Source organism: Neomonachus schauinslandi, chromosome 8, assembly GCF_002201575.2.
Source record: "Neomonachus schauinslandi chromosome 8, ASM220157v2, whole genome shotgun sequence".
Classification (NCBI taxonomy): domain Eukaryota; kingdom Metazoa; phylum Chordata; class Mammalia; order Carnivora; family Phocidae; genus Neomonachus; species Neomonachus schauinslandi.
In genome coordinates this window covers 9,845,150-9,861,810 of record NC_058410.1, presented here as the reverse complement: position 1 = coordinate 9,861,810, position 16,661 = coordinate 9,845,150, and the positions used below count along the sequence as shown (strand labels likewise).

Genomic DNA, 16,661 nt, shown 5'->3' with positions numbered 1-16,661 from the left:
AAAACAGGAAATTTTACAAATTCTTCTACATTCTGAGTAGAAATGGCTGGGCTCTCTACATAAGAAAATTTTATACCCTCTGTAGGCTCTTCTGAGAAAAAGAGTTAAGTCTTTGTCAGAAACTGTTGAAATGTGCTTGGGCATCACAGTATTCGCTTTCTGCCCCTACTTCCTAACACAGCTGGCATGTGGTCATCATATGTCTGATGAAGGAGAGATGTCACATAAAGACTTTGGTGCCTCAGTCCTACAGATGAGTTGTCAAAACAAAAGAAAAAGAAAAACATAAATAGCCTCAGACTTCACAGAGCAAGCAGTTTTCTTTTCATTCCTGTTGCAAATCCCTGGACAAAGTCTTGCCCTGGAAGGAAGGAATTTTGTAACTAGAAACTTCCATCTGTGCTTCCAAGCAGGGGACCATTCATGAGGTGTAGTGGAATGAGAGGCCATGGCAGGTAAGCCAACTGACAACAGACAGAACGTGTGAGTGTGGGATGGAGGCACAGCAAGAACTCCACTGTGTGGTGACAAGGGGAACCTTTGATTGCTTCCACGGCCTCTCCCCCAAGGTAACAGTGTAAAGGGTAGTGAGCCCGTGATTCGGGACTCCTCTTACCTGGCAGACTTATCAGGCCGAGGGGTCCGCATTGACCTGTATTGATTGGAGCATCTCCTCTAAGGAACCAGGTGGGCAACCAGGGCCATGACCACCCATCCGTTTCTTTTGAGCCGTCGTATGTCCTTTGTACTCACATTTGCTGGTTTGATAGAAAGCCAGATAGAAAGCGATCTTAATGAAATATATGTTACCTTTTTCATTAATTCTCAGACCTCAGTAACCCTCAACGTCCAGCCTAGTGTAGGAGGACGCACAGAGAAACAGTGGCATCATTACCCTTCTCTGCATCTTGTCCCGGTAACTCCTGTGTGGCTACTCTTGTGATGTGTGCAGTGAAAGTTGTCCTTCTCAGACCATGTCTTGTGTGCTTCCCGGGAGGCCAGTGAATGAGTCAGATCTCACCACTGTTATCCAAAGTAGGAGTGTGCTTCTTACTGGTCCGGGTTCCCCGAAGATGTCCTATAAGAAGCAAAATACAGCAAAATATAACAAAACCAGAACCTATCATTTTTGTGGACTAGTGTTTTTATTTTCTTTAAAAATAATTTTTAAGAAGAACCCTTTATTATTATTGAAGCAGTACATATACACTGTAGAACATTAGAAAATTCAGGCTAGCCAACAGAAAAGCATCACATCCCCACCATGCACTACTGTTTACACCTTGGCATATTCCTTATTTTCCCTGATGAACGTGGTTATCCACATGTATACCCATATGAGACACGTATAGTACATACTCTTTGTAACCTTTTAAAAGTTGACAGTCATTTTCAGTAAATTTTCATCTTATGTAATATCCAGACCAACTTTAATTTTCCCAGCAGACCCCAGAATGTCTTTTACAGCTTGTTTAAGAACTGGCGTTCAGTGTAGGGCCCAGGCGTTAGGTCTGGTTATGTCCACTGTGTCCTTCACATGTCTCCTTTCTTTCCAGCACAGCCCCTACTTTTTTATTCTTAGTTGGTTTTCCTGTACAATTCCCGTCTTTTGGATTTGTCAGATGGCTCCTTTGGTATTGTCCAAGTTGTTCCTCTATCCTCTGTACTTCTTATAAATTGGAAGCTGTACCTAAGGTCTCAAAGGATTCAAAGTGAACATTCTGGGCAAGAATGTACCATAGGGATATTGTATATTCATGCTACAGCACATCAGAATCAGCCCACCGTTACTGATCAGAATGACCTTGGGTCAGGTTAATGGCAGTCTTCTGTTTCCACCGTCTGGTCATGTTCTCTCCTTGTGACCAGAAGGTAATCTGGTGTTAATTCAGTGCTATTAACCATTTACCTAATAGTTTGCCACCAGTTGATATCTTTGCCTGAATCAATAAAGCGATTTCTTCCACATTTTCTGAGGTGGCTTTCTTCTGTAAAATAGCACTTTTCCTTTATCAGTTGGAGCTGGTTAGCTACCTTGGAAAACAGTTTCTACTGGAATTTGGTATAGATGTCCAGTTCTTTCCCTTTCACTGCCAGATTGCCGGGTAAGAAGTTGCTTTAATAGCTTCTCAAGTAGTGACAAATGAGTTTTCCTATTTTTTTGGTATTGTTGTGGACCCAAGGGTTTACACTGATCCCGTGTGTTCCCACTGGTATGGGTTTTTCTTTTTTATGCTTAAAATTATCACCCACTGGAAGCCCATCAAAATGTTTCCTCTGTCTCATCAATATCTAGAAGCTTTCTTGCTCTTAAATATTCTTGCTAATTCTGTTGTCTGTGTCATTACTGGGTCAGCTTTGATTGATTGGTTTTTCCTCATTATGGCTCGTATTTTTTGCTACTTTTCATGCCTGGTGATTTTTTATTGGAAGCCAGACCTTGTGATTTTTACCTTGTTATATGCTGGGTATTTTTGTTTTCCCATAAATATTTTGGTGTCTTGTTCTGGCATGAAGTTAGGTTACTTAGAAACGGTGTAACCCTTTCACATTATTTTTAATCTTTTTCAAGTGGGACCAGAGCAACGTTTAGTCTCGGGGTATTTTTGCTTCTCTGCTGAGGCAAAACCCTTTTTGGCAGTGTACCTGATGCCCTATGCTCAGGAGGTTTTTTCTTCTGGCTGGTGGGGGTACTTAATCCTTTCATGTGGTACACTCACTAGTACTAGCCCAAGACCTGGGGTACCCCTGTGCGGCTCTGTAGAGGGCTCTCTGTGCAGCTCTCTGCCCTGGGCTCCCCCTTCTATCTCCTCAATTCACAGGGACCACTGGTCTTTTTGTGGGTTCCTCATCCTGATCCGTGGCCTGGAAAGTCTCTCTAGGCGGGATCAGGTCCTTTATTGCCTGGTGTCCAATGATTGGGAAACGGTTTCATGTATTTTGTTGGTTCTTTTTTTAATAGTTTTAGTTTTAAGTGGAAAACTGGATCGTGTTGATAGCCTACTTTGCATATTAATTGATTTCCAAAGTCAAGTTTATCTACATCTAGAAAATGGAGATAATACCACCAACTTAACAAGAGAGTTGTACCTGAAAAGTGCATCCTCGTGATACCATGTGAGCGTTCTAGTAATGACTTCCCTACTGGAGAGCTGCGGAGCTGGGACTCAAAGCCTGGGAACAGGGCTCCACAGCTCTCCTCCTGACACCAGTTCCAGTTTGGCCTTGAGTAGCTTCATGGGAGTGTATCCATTACCTGTTGTCGCGAGGACGCTGCGTACCGAGCCAGGGAGAGCCTCCAGAGCACGCCCCAGAGGCCTTTGCTCGTGCGGGCACGGCCTGACTGGCTCCTGCCCTCACCTGGGCCCGCTGGGTGTCACTGACACCGTGCCTCCTCCTCGTCAGCCAGGTGGCTTTGAAAACACTGGTTCAACATCTTAACATTCTGAAAAGCTTGGCTTTGTGTTTCCTCTGGAGTTTCTTTCCTTGGCTGTGTGACTTGCATGATATTTGTTCCATTCCCTCTGTGCTGCTGAGGATTATTTTTGGCGCTTCAGTGACACCGTGATGTGACTGACAGCAGCAGTCTCCAGAATGCGCACTGACCATAACCCACTCCTCCTCAGTCGGGGCTTTGCTTTTGCATGTAAAATGTTTGTGAACGGACAGCATGCTAGAATTTTCTGGTGCACTTAGCCCTGCCACGAATTTGCTGTCTCTAGTTAAAAGCTTTGGTATGCTCTTTTTTTCTTCACTTACTGAGCACCCTTTTTGTTTTAAGGTGGATATTTTGGCTCAGATTGGTTGTATTGAAAGTCTCAGCCAGTCACCACCTTCTTCATCTTCTCCTTCTCCTTCTCCTACCATAAATAAGGTAAAGCTCAAACTTGAATGCAAGAGGAAATAAACATTTACAGCCCCTCAAAGTAGCCCTTTTCCGCAAGTGAGGTGATTGTTTCAGGTGAAGTATCTTCCAGAAGGCCTTCTTGGGGTGTGGAGACATGGGGTGGAATCGGTAGGAATTGGCAGGGCAGCTGGGATTTGCACCTGGGGGAGTTTGTCACCGAGACTTGTTTGGGGATCTGTTCCATGGGCAGTGAGAGCTAATGAAGGGTTCTCAGTCACGTGGTTGACAGAGTCAGGAGCTGTTTGGTACCATAAAGGGCAGGCAAGGAAGAAGTTGAGGACCTTACAGAAGGAGAGAGGAAGGAAAGCCAGAAGAAAGGGAGAGAAGAGGCTGCTCTGGGTTTGAAGCCTTGGCTCAGGAGCAGAATGGGTTGTTTGGCCAAATGCCTGCGGTTGGGGGCACAAGGGTTATTGGGATTGAGGGCAAAGGGGTCAGAGGCCACAGGGTGATTAAACCAGGTCCTCCTAGCAGGTTGTTACAGGAGGGGTTGGGCTTTGAAGGATCTGGCATCTAGCACCCAGAAAATGTTTGTGCCAAGCGCCCCAAGAAGGGATATTGGGGGTTGAAAACAGAGAGGTCAGAGGCCAATGCATGGCAAGGTGGGTTCAGAGAAAAAAGGAGACAGACTGTGTGAGCTGGCTCCTAGTTGTTGGTATTAGAGGAGGGGCCCTGGAAGTCAGTAAAGGCCATCTGAGAGCGAGAGAGAGTGGTCAGTGATCGAAGCTGGAGAGGTGTCCAGTGGGCCAAGCTTTGAAAGATTTATCAGCAAGAGTCACCTTGAAACAAGATAGAGGGAATGTCCCAGGAAAAACAACAGAGAAGGAAGCAAATAATTACTAGATTTGCCTACAGGGATTTCATAACCTTAGGTAGGAGCTGAGATCATATAGGTAACCAAATATATAGCAATTACTATAAGCAATTTATAAACAAAGTAGTTTTATTTATTTTTACCCTAATTAATTTTTTTTGTAAAGTCCATTCATTTATTTTTAAATTTAAGTATGCTTAGCATGAAGTGTTATTTTAGTTTCAGGTACAATGATTCAGTAATTCTGTATATTTCTTACTGTTCATCTTGATAAGTATACTCTGAATCCCCTTCATGTAGCTCACCAATCCCCCCCATCTCCCCTCTGGCAACCACCAGTTTGTTCTTTGTATTTAAGAGTCTTTTTTTGTTTGTCTCTTTTTCCCCCTTGTTCATTGTTTGTGTGTTTGTTTTTCTTAAATTCTGTATATGTGTGAAATCGTATGGTATTTATCTTTCTCTGACTTATTTCACTTAGTATTATGCTGAGGTCCATCCATGTTGTTCAGATGGCAAAGTCATTCTTTTTTATGGCTGAGTAATAGTCCCCTCTGTGTGTGTGTGTGGTCTTTATCCATTCATCTATGGATGGCCACATGGGCTATTGTAAATAATGCCGCAGTAAACATAGGGGTGCATGTATCTTTTCAAATTAGTGTTTTCATTTAAATGCAGTAGTTTTCAAAAGAACTTTTTTTTTTTAAGGATACTTGCTCTGAATAGTTCACATCTGATTGTTTCCTCGATGTCGATGAAAATCTTTCTTTGCTAACATTATAGTCTTAATGTTACAGCAGTGTTGACCTTCAGTCTTCTTATCCTACTTTATAACCCTCTGTTCCTTTTCAGTTTCCTTCATGTAACTTGCACCAGCCTTTCTGAATCTGAGGCAGACTGCCTCGTTTCGAATTCTAAGCCTGAAATTCCCGGCCAGAATTTCAGCCTGGCTGCCTGACCAGAACCCATGCCCTTGACTGAGCTGCCCTCAGCCTATCATTTCACGGGGCCGGGGGGCTCAGTCAGGACTTGATGGAAACACTAGACAAATGAATGTCTGTACTTACTGTCCTCTTACTATCCAAAATTTCTGTACTTCTTGAAGTTCTCATTCTGAAAATAAAAACCTCATAGAGTTTGGAGGGCACAGAGTATATATTGCTGAGTATAACTCCCCTCCTCAAAGAAAACCAGGGAGGAAGGGCTTCTCTTAAGTCAAGTGTGCTTGTCAGGCCCTCAGCATGACTGCCTTCATTTCCAGTATCCGCTAGACTGCCTTGCAGGTATCACCGTGTAAGCTTATATTCGAGAAGTTCACAGGCATCTGGATGAAATGTCCTTCTGCTGTTAATATTTGACTTAAATGAAATAGGATTCCAGCTCAAGAACATATCAGTTTTACTTCTAATTCAAACAGAAGAAATCATCCCACAGAAAGCAGTGATCCTTCAAAATCACTAGTAACTTCATTCTTTTTCTTGAAGGTGTAAGAGATGTTTGAATGGAATCATACTTCACATGTAAAAAATACACTCTGGTTCTGGTGTGTGACAGGCAGTTATCCCCACATCTGTCAAAAAAGGCCAACCGTGGTAGTATTCTAGAGAATTAGGTATTTTAGACAGTTTGGGTAACTTTCTTGCAAATTCCCCCTTTCTTTGTTCCTTTTTTTTTTTTTTTTTTGACACAAGTTTTTTTTTTTTTTTTTAATGTGAGAAAGAAGACCCAAAGGGGAAAATTTGCTATTCCATGTTCTTAGATAAACAGATTCAATATCGAAATTGTTTTTTTTTTTAAAGACACTGTTTGTTTTCCCTGAATTTATCTGTAAGTTTAAGGTGATACAAGTAAAAATCAACACATTTTTCAAAATTTGACATTCTGATGCAAAAGTTTAGATTGTTTTACTTTTTTTTTTTTAATTTTTAAATTTTTTTAAAAGATTTTATTTGACAGAGCATATGCAGGGGGAGAGGCAGAAGCAGGATCCCGCCCAGCAGAGAGCCCAACATGGGACTCGATCCCAGGACCCTCATGACCTGAGCCAAAGGCAGACATTTAACCAACTGAGCCACCCAGGCGCCCCTAGATTGTTTTACTTTTAAAATATTAAGCTGATGCTAAAGTTGATGTGTAAAAATAAACCAATAAAAGATTTATGCTAAAGTATTAATGTTGTTCTATCTAGTGGGCTCACAAGTCACTTGGTACTTGTACAAATGGATTCCTAGGAAAAAGAGTCCAGAAATAGGCCCAAGTCCAGCATACGAGTAAGGTGACATTTCAATTCAGTAGGGGAAAGATGGATTTTTCAGTAAATGGTATTAGGCCAACAGACTGACTACAAGAAAAATTAAGTCAGATTCCCACATTATTTCCCCCACCAAAGTAAATTCCAGGCAAATCAAAGATTTAAAATTTTAAAATCAAGGAAATAAAACCCCCCAAAACTGTGGTTGCCTCAAGTGGACAGGGCAGGGTGAGAAGTGGGCTGCAGGTTCTCTCACTGTAATAGTCCTTGAAACTGGATGCCATGTATTGTTTTCTCCAAAGTTTTATTTACGCTATTAATAATTGAACTGTAAAATTACTTAAAGGAATAATGGGAAAAAATATTTTAAAAATTAATTTTGGAGCATGGCAGAACCCATTGGCAAGTCGGTGGGAGCGTAGGAATGAAACTGTCAAATGGAACTGTACAATCTCTTTGGAAACAAGCAGTTTGACAGAATCTGTCAGCTGAGAAAGCCCATTCTCCTTAGCCCACCAGTTTCTCTTCTGGGGATTGCACATGGTTGTATTGGACACGTGGGGAAGGATGTACAAGGAGGTGCACTGCAGCATTATTTATGGTAGCAAAACACTGACAGCACGATACGTGAGCATCGGCATATGCTGGTGAAGCTGTGGGAGTTAAATATGGTGGAACAAGCCACGGGGAAGAGCCACGTCACCCGTATGTGCTGATGGACCACGGAGAACGCGTCAGGCCGCGAAGTGAAAAAAACAAACACAAGTGCAGAGCACAAAGGTTTAGAAACAAAAAGGACCTCTGTGCGCGGGATGTTCGATGAAGTATATGGAAGGAATTCATTGGTGGTAGTTGTCTGAAGAGAATGACTGGCAACCTGGTAGCATATCCTTTTATTCTGTTTGTGTGTTTGTTTTTTTTTTTTACTGGGAAGGTATGACTTTTCCATATAAAAATTAAAACCTAGTCAAAAATATAGTGGATTTGCTCTAAAACAGTTAAAGCAAATAAAACAGATCCTCGTCAGCATGGATAATCTCAAAAACATGATTTAAGTGAAAACAAGACAGCTTGCAGAGAGACACATCCCATGTGATGTTGTGTAGGTCAGTTTTAAGAACCTAAAGCTGTTACTTAGGACTGTGTATGTATGCAGTGGAGGTATGGAAACATCCTCAGGAATGGATACAGTTCAGGGAAGTACTTGCCGGGGGGGTGGAGAAGAAGGAGCGAGTACGACAGCCACGTGTCATAGTCCCTTTGTTACTGGCTGTCAAGTTCCAAGGAAGCAGGGCAAAAGATTAACATAAAAAAAAAAAAATGTATGAGGTTGATGCTGCTCTTTGTGCTTTCCTTATCTATTTATTTAAATGCAAAATTATTATTTAAATTTAAAATTGTTTTAAACTTCTGTCCGTTTTTTGCAGCACCCCTAGTATGTTCTGTTGTTAAGTGATTCCTACTGAATTGAGTAGTGCTTTTGAGAAGTCACAAATGGTCTTTCTCCCTTTTTTTTTTTTTTTTTCCCTCTGACAGCAGGTCAGCAGTGGCAATGACCCCTGGTCAGCCTGGAGTGCTTCCAAATCTGGAAACTGGGACAGCACGGATGGCTGGGGGGCCAAGCCAGAGGGGACCACGACCCAAAGAAACACCTCCAATAACTGGGACACTGCCTTTGGTCACCCCCAGGCCTACCAAGGACCAGGTGAGGCGGGGGCTCTGCCAGTGCCCGGGCCCACCCTGAAAGTGACTGGGGAGGGCATTCGAGTTAAAAATAGAATTTAATCAGGGGCGCCTGGGTGGCTCCGTTGGTTAAGTGTCTGCCTTCAGCTCAGGTCGTGATCCTGGGGTCCTGGGATCGAGCCCCACATCGGGCTCCCTGCTCAGCAGTGCCTGCTTCTCCCTCTCGCTCTGTCTCTCCCCTCCGCTTGTTCTCTCTCAAATAATAAAGAAATAAAGTCTTTAAAAAAAAAAAAAGGTATTTTAAAAATAGAATTTAATCAAAGGAGCACTGTGAGGCGCTCTTGTCACTAGCAGCAAACCTAGATTTCTGGACCCAAATGTGGGTAGTCATTAATTATAATCTCTAGTCCCAGCTCCGCGATCCATATCGGAGTCGCTTGCAGGGGCCAGGCTCACAAGGCAGGAGAGCAGAGCGGCCCCGTGGCTGTGGGAGATGGAAGAGGACGCGGTCCTCCTGTCGCCAACAGATTGATAGCATTGCAGGAGACCCAGCTCACAGTCCTGGTCCTCCACGGTGCCGGGGACTGGCCAGCTCCATTTTTATATCCTCTTCCCACTCTAAAATCTTAGCATCTGACACACATTTGTTTTAAAACCTTGGGCCCAAAAAGTGTGTATACAGATCGAGTATGATTTATCACCTGCTGGTTTATGACATCTGACCTAATGGTTTTTCCTCTTCCTTAACTACCTGTTTTAATGGAGATACAGAAGCAAAAGAGGAATTTGTAGACCGGGAAACAATTCAGGAATTAAGAAAAAGGGTATTTATGTCTGCTCTGAGATTAAATAAAAAGACAGATCCGCCCCTCATTTTTTTATGACCCGTGGATGAGCACATCCCGTGGAGAATCGAATGTGCTAGTGGCCGGGGACTTGTGCGCAGGAGACATGAAGGGCGCAGGCTCCCGCTCGTAGCAGGAGTCACGGGCCGGTGGAAGGGCTGCGACCCCACAGCTGACCCCAGTTCTGTACCAACTCGGCCCAGATCCTTCCAGTACCTTCTGTTCTTTTTCGTTTTCATTTTGGCCTTTGTCTCTCGGCTTCTCTTGGTGGCACCCTAGGGCCAAGATCCCAGGGCATTTTTCTGTCTAATGGTAAAAGGACACGTGAGGCCATCAGGGTGGGAGACAGAGGCCCAGACAGCGGGAGGAGGAAGTGGGGGTGGGGGGAAGCCGGCAGCAGCGTTTGTACCCGACAGAGACCACTGTTCAAATGGGAGGCTGCGGGCGCTGTTAACGCCCCCTTGTCTCATTTCTTCTCTTCCCCTCCCTTCTCCCCTCCCCTTGTCCTTCCCTCACCTGTATTATCCTTGGTGTTAAAGAATTCCTTTTCAAAGATCTATTATCTGCCTTCCATCCTTCCTCCCCAATATTCGTGACTGAAAGGGTATTTGATCTGCTTATTTCCAAGTGTATAAAGTGAGAGTTACCTGTGTGCTGGCTTGGCTTGTGTACCCTCCACGGAGCTGCTCCTAGTCTGCACTTCCCTGAAGTTCCTCACACTGACAGCCTCATTATTTCTAACTTGTCTTTTGCACTAAAAGGCAGAATCCAGGGTTGGAGCCCTTGCATGGACTAGAGCACCCTCACTCTGCATCTGCCTTACATTCCTGTGCTACAGCTTCTCTCCTTTTTTTTTTAATTGGCTAACGCAGTCAGTAGTCACTATCAGAAAATGAGGTCGTTCCATTTTTATTTTGTTTTTCTTCACCGGTGATCTTCTGTGCCCTCCCCTAGCCACCGGTGATGATGATGAGTGGGACGAAGACTGGGACGACCCCAAGTCCGCTGCTCCCTACTTCAAGGATTCAGAGTCAACAGAAGCAGGGGGTGCTCAGCGGGGCAACAGCCGAGCTGGCTCCTCATCCATGAAGCTGCCACTCAACAAGTAGGTTTAAAGGGCATCGGGGAACGTGAACTCCACGCAGAAACAGAGGGGAGATCCAAGGAGGCTTTCCTCTTTTCAGTGATCTGGGAAGTTTGGGGTGTCATTTGATCATTTCTATTTGGATCTTAGCTTTAGAAGCTCACTGGAAGAATTTTTTTTTTTTTCTTTTTAAAGTGAAATATTTGTTCTGTTTAATGATCTGCCAAATACCGTTTTTACCTTTGTCAACTCCATGGCACATTGATGTCACAAGAAAGCTAAAAATAATAATAATAATAGTAACTCCTTTAACTGTTTTCCTATTTGTTGATCACTTACTGTGGGCCAGGCATTGCGCAGAGTGGCTTCCATGAGCTGTCATGTGACCCTCGTATCCCTTTGTAGTACATAGACCCTGTTTCACTATGGGAAGAACTGAAGCCCAGAGAGGTTAAGTAAGTGTCCAGGCTTGCACAGCTGGTAAGTCAGGATCCCAGGCATTCCTTCAGTCTCTCAACTCCTATGCCTAGTATGTTGTAAGACTTTGTTTCATTTAGATTTCTCTGAGATGTAAAACGAGAAGAGTTTGGAACAGTATTTGTAGACTCAGTGCCTGACAGGGAAGCGTGTGGGAAGGGGTGAGTGTGGACGGAGCACCGTGGGATTCCCCGCGGGACAGACCTGCATGAGTCTGTAGTTCACACAGGTCGAAGGAGACACAATTTATGACTTCCCTAGGAATCCTCGAATTCTCTTCTTACAGCAGTGTGCCTAATAGAGTTTTTCTAAAACTACCACCACTGTTTCTCCGTGTTCCAAGTCCGTGATTCAGAGCAGGAAGGAATGTTAATCTGTGTCTGGAAACAGTTGTAAAGAGAACGTTTGCTGTGTACCTGGATGTCAAGGTCTGGGTCTAGATCCACACATGGAAGTTTGAGTCCTACTGGTTCCGCTCTGTATGTTTACGTAGCATCAAGTGATTAGATGAGCTGGCTTTTAGCTACAAGTTCTTCCTACTTGTCTATCCACTTTCTTCCATTATGTCTTTTCATGTTCAGTTGCATGCATTATAAAATTAGTCATTCACATTGACTCGATCCTTTTCTTAGAGTGGAAGGTGAAGTTCTCAGTGTGGTCTGCAGTGATGTAAATTAGCATAAATTACAAGTGCATTGGAACCCATCTTACTGTAAAGTATCTCTCAGCCCCATTTTGACAACGAGGAAGCGCAGACTCCATCACGTGTGTGGCCTAGCGTTCCTGGCTGCTGGTTAGGGAGGCTCTGCCTCGTGCCCAGGCTCCTGATCCTGCTTTCCCTGCCTTCCTGTGCCCCACGCTCACCTGCTCTCCTCTGCTGTATGATCTTGGGAAGTGGGGTGACCCGTTTGAGCCTCAGTTTCCATATCTCTGAAGTGAAGGGGCTGGCTTTAATTTAAAATTCTCGAAAATTTCAGTTCAGGCTGAAACCAAATCAGAGGAGTCCTAGATTGACCCAGTACCTCTGAGGCATCCCTCTCTCCCTCTCTCTCTGGTGCTGAGAGCTGTTTAAAATCCTGTGGCTCTTTTTTTGTTATTACTATTTAACTAGACTAGCATATAAATGACTCACAACAGTCATTAAAATTTTTTAAAGTATTAACATTTTTCAGCAGTTAATCCATTTTGTATGACAGCCGTGTTCCTGTCATGGAGCATAAACCTTACACTAGAAGAGATTAGAAATTGAAGTATACTCAAGCATTATAAGAATCCATCTTGATAATACTGAAAGAATTAATAAATTGCACTGCTGTTCAATAAGTATTAAATGAATCGGCCCTAGAGGTTTGCTGTGATCCCTAAGAATACCGAAGGAAATGTGAAATGGGACCTCTGCACTCAGAGGCTTACAGTCTAGTCAGGGAATTGTCACTCTGTGTAATCCTCCAATTTTTTCCATCAATATTTTCTAGCAAAAGTACAGGTTATTTAATAAAACTGTTCCAGATTAGTCCATTATGCATTTCGTGTATTCCTATAACTCCTCTGGGTCTTGGAAATACAAATACTTTCTCTAAGGTACTTATAGTCTGCTGTAATGTGTAAATGGATTATGGTGATTAAGCATGATAAATTATATAGCAGAAGTATGGTCAGAATGTCGAAGAAGCCCAGAGAGAGCTGTACCTGAGGCTGTAGGGAATACTTTCAAAGAGATGATGACATAATTAGAGATAAGTTTAATTTATGAATATATATACTAGGCTCTTTATATAACTCTCTCATTTAATTCCCTCATTCATTTAATTCCCTTATCTTAAAAGGCAGGTCATATTGGTCCCATTCCTCCCACAAGGAGACTGGAGCTCTAAAGGTCACATAGCTATTAATTGTTGGAGTTGGAATTCAAACCCAAGACCATTCAGCTCCTAGACCCCTCTTTGTTCTCTCATGTATGAGCTGTGCTTAAAGACTGCCTAGGGGGGCGTCTGGGTGGCTCAGTCGTTAAGCGTCTGCGTTCGGTTCGGGTCATGATCCCAGGGTCCTGGGATCAAGTCCCACATCAGGCTCCCTGCTCCACGGGAAGCCTGCTTCTCCCTCTCCCACTCCCCCTGCTTGTGTTCCCTCTCTCGCTGCGTCTCTCTCTGTCAAATAAATAAATAAAATCTTTTAAATAAATAAATAAAGACTGCCTAGGGAAAAGAGGTAAGTCATGTGAGGATGAAGGAAAAGACAGGCCTCTGAGACCATCACATTGGCTTTTAATTTGGTATATGAATGAAATAGAAGTAGTGTAGCTGGTTTTTTGTAGGAATAATATTTCTTTTTCTATTGTAGGTATTTTGCTTTCTGAGGGTCCTTTTTTTTCCTGTTTATTAAAAGAAATTCTAAAACCCAAATTAATCTTGTCCTCTTTAGAAGTAGTGCTTTGGATGGCTGTATGTTTATTCCAGCTTTTCTCTGATTTTAGAACGTTTGGGGTCTCTACTAAGGAGGAGACTGGTTTTCTTTTGTGTCTTGTAAACCAGTTCTGAAGACGAGTCTAAAAGAAGATGGCTTATGAACAAGTGCTTATGAACAGTGACGGTTTCTCTGGGATAATTGTGGCCTCCTGCAGGGACTATGTTGAAAGGCAGCTTCAGTTTGGATACAAATGCTGGCGTGTGGCCACGGCCCCATGTGTTCAACTCCAGGGGCTGTGCTCGGTACTTTCTCCTCCCGTGCCCCGGGGGACAGTTTTCTAGGCTGCCCTTCACTCTGTGGGGTGGTAGAGTGTTTCCGATCCAGTTAAGCAAGTAGAGCACCCATAAATATCACACTTCTGGAGTCAGACTGTTCTCTTACCAGATAAAGCTTAATTAAATGACTAATTGGCCATTGAACAATCTGATTACATTAGGTTTCATTTACCAGTTTTCCTAGTCCTGCTACATCTGAAAGGCAGAACAAGGTTAAAACTCTTGTATTAAGGAAATGTGGACCAGAGTTGTAGAATTCTGTAAGGAAAGACCTAAGACTCACACACGGCCATTTATCTTCATGACTAGATTTCCTGGATTTGCAAAACCTGGAATGGAACAGTATTTGTTGGCCAAGCAACTAGCAAAACCCAAAGAGAAAATTCCTATCATTGTAAGTTTGTTCACTTTTGTTTGCTTCCTTTGTTTCTAATTAAGCTCTTTTTATGATATCTTAAAGCTAAGAGGGTTATTAGTCTTCTGGAAGGTATTTTTAACACATTTAATGCTCCAAATAACTGACAGTATGTATTCGTATTGTAAGAGTAGTAAAGATAATTGGCATCAAGTGATGCCTGTTTTTATATTTAGATATTTTTTAATTTTTACCTCTATGACTATTAGTAATTGAACCAACCACGTCTATAGTATATATTCTTTTAATAATTTTTCTTCTCTAAAGTGTCTTGAAGACATGCTGTCTTCCTGCCAACTCTGTATATTTAGCTAATAAGCCCAATTCAGATATTTAGGTTTCTGCCCTGGCAAAGTGCATGCATATTATCCAAATAAGATGCCCTTTCCGGGGCGCCTGGGTGGCTCAGTCAGTTAAGCGGCTGCCTTCGGCTCAGGTCATGATCCTGGGGTCCTGGGATCAAGCCCCACGTCCAACTCCCTGCTCAGCGGGGAGCCTGCTTCTCCCTCTCCCTGCCACTCTGCCTACTTGTGCTCTCTCTCTCTCTCTGTCAAATAAATAAATAAAATCTTTAAAAAAAAAAAAATGCCCTTTCCACTGCGCTGGTAATAATTAGTCTTTCCTCCAATAAAGCAGCTGTCAGGTCATAGTAAGGACTAAGCAAATACAAGCTAGGAGTTAGTGACACCATTAAGAATCTCTCCCTCAGAATAACTTGATTATTACATAACATGACATATAGGCTCTCTGTTTTCACCCAAATGTTGATTGCTGATAGATTTTCTTTCTAAGCATTATCGAGTGCTATATTTCCAGATGAATTCTGGAAAAGAGAACTCTGGCTATCTTTTGACCCTATTGACTTAACCCTGTAACTGTAGGATGGGGACGGGGTTGGGGGAGAGTCTTGAGTGTAATTATCATAGGCCCAAACAAGGAGGAGGAAACATCTGGTCTTATTCTAATAATCTCTAGGTCCTGGGAAACTTGATAAAGTGCAAAAATGATACTGGATTATTATTATTATTATTATTATTATTATTATCATTATTATTATTATTATTTGTTCCTACATCTTTGAAAAGCTTGAAATCCTAGAAACTCCAGAAAAAAGGGCTGTGACCAAGAGCCCCTTTCCTCCTTTTTCCCTCAAAGCAAATTTGGGGTAATTATCTTCTGAGTGGTTAGATTAAAGATTATTTTAACTTTTAAATTTTTTCTTCAGACTTTTTAGTAAATACTGAACATGTATTGTTGTTGTTTTCACTAAATTTAAAACTCCACAAGACTAAAAGCCCTCAAAGGGGACTTTATCACAAACATGATAGTGTTGTAGCTAAAGTATCCCAGCGTCGGAGTTGTCCCGTAAGTGTCACGTAGACCTGGGCCCCCTATACCCTGTAAGCAAGCCACCTGTGCAGTCTCCTTGCATGGAAAGGGAAGCTGAGGGATAATGCCTTCGAGTCTTCAGAAAACCAAGAGAAAGCAGATACGTGGTTCTTTGCTCTTAAGGCACAGTAACCCTGCCCACTAATAAAATGTGAGCCCCTGGATATTGGGCCCTAGTTGATCAGAGTGGCCTCTCTTGGTCCCACTCACTGAGGGTGGTTTCCAGAGATTCCTGCCCTATAGCTTTCAGGGTTTTCTGGATCTGGGCTCCTCCCTGAGGAGTCATAGTAGCTTATTGTCAAGATCTTCTCTTTAGTCCCTTAGTAAGATTGTTTGAGCCCTGGTCACCTCCCTGACCTCATAACCTCTGAACTTTCTTACCCCACCCTACTTTTTCTTTCTTCTACCTTTAAAAAGAATTAGGACTGAGTATACGGAAAGTGAAAGTAAGCATTGAGAAAGTTTGAGGGCAGTTTGACATTGTCAAGACATCCAGGTGTGTAATTTCATATTTCACAAAACTACCAGTCTGTGATAGATTGGAAATCTTTTAAAACCAGCCCGTCGTCACAAATGACTAAGACAACTGGACTAGAGAGAGGAAATTGTGTTCCATCGTACACTCCCCTAGAGGAGAGGGAGACAGACATCTCTTCTCCATGGCCTGAGATGCCCACATGGAGAGCAGAAGGGTTTGTCCTAGCAAGTGTGTCTTTAAATATATAACCTTATCAGGAACAGAGAGCATTCATAGAACTTCACAAAGAGCAAGAATGACCCTCCACAGGACTTGTAGTCCTAAAAAGAATCATTTGATGATTTATCAAATATATTGACTATTTTTCCATATTACAAAATTAACTCTCCCTGAAACGTTGTGTAGGTTGGAGATTATGGCCCAATGTGGGTTTATCCTACCTCTACGTTTGACTGTGTGGTAGCAGATCCCAGGAAAGGCTCCAAAATGTACGGTCTGAAAAGCTACATTGAATATCAGTTAACACCTACTGTAAGTATTGACGTTATCAAAAACAGAATCATGCATGCATTCCTAGCTAAAA

The 16,661-nt window shown here is 42.7% G+C and overlaps 1 protein-coding gene across 1 annotated transcript in view; it reads left to right on the top strand.

Moving 5' to 3' along the window:
* The window catches only part of SNX9 (sorting nexin 9), a 63,631-nt gene that overhangs the window by 17,598 nt on the left and 29,372 nt on the right, over positions 1–16,661 (top strand). Inside the window, exons 5-8 of the mRNA XM_021693104.2 lie at positions 8,506–8,671; positions 10,449–10,599; positions 14,106–14,190; positions 16,484–16,609. Of these exons, the coding sequence (XP_021548779.1) occupies positions 8,506–8,671; positions 10,449–10,599; positions 14,106–14,190; positions 16,484–16,609 (528 nt within the window). The remainder of the gene's footprint in view (positions 1–8,505; positions 8,672–10,448; positions 10,600–14,105; positions 14,191–16,483; positions 16,610–16,661) is intronic.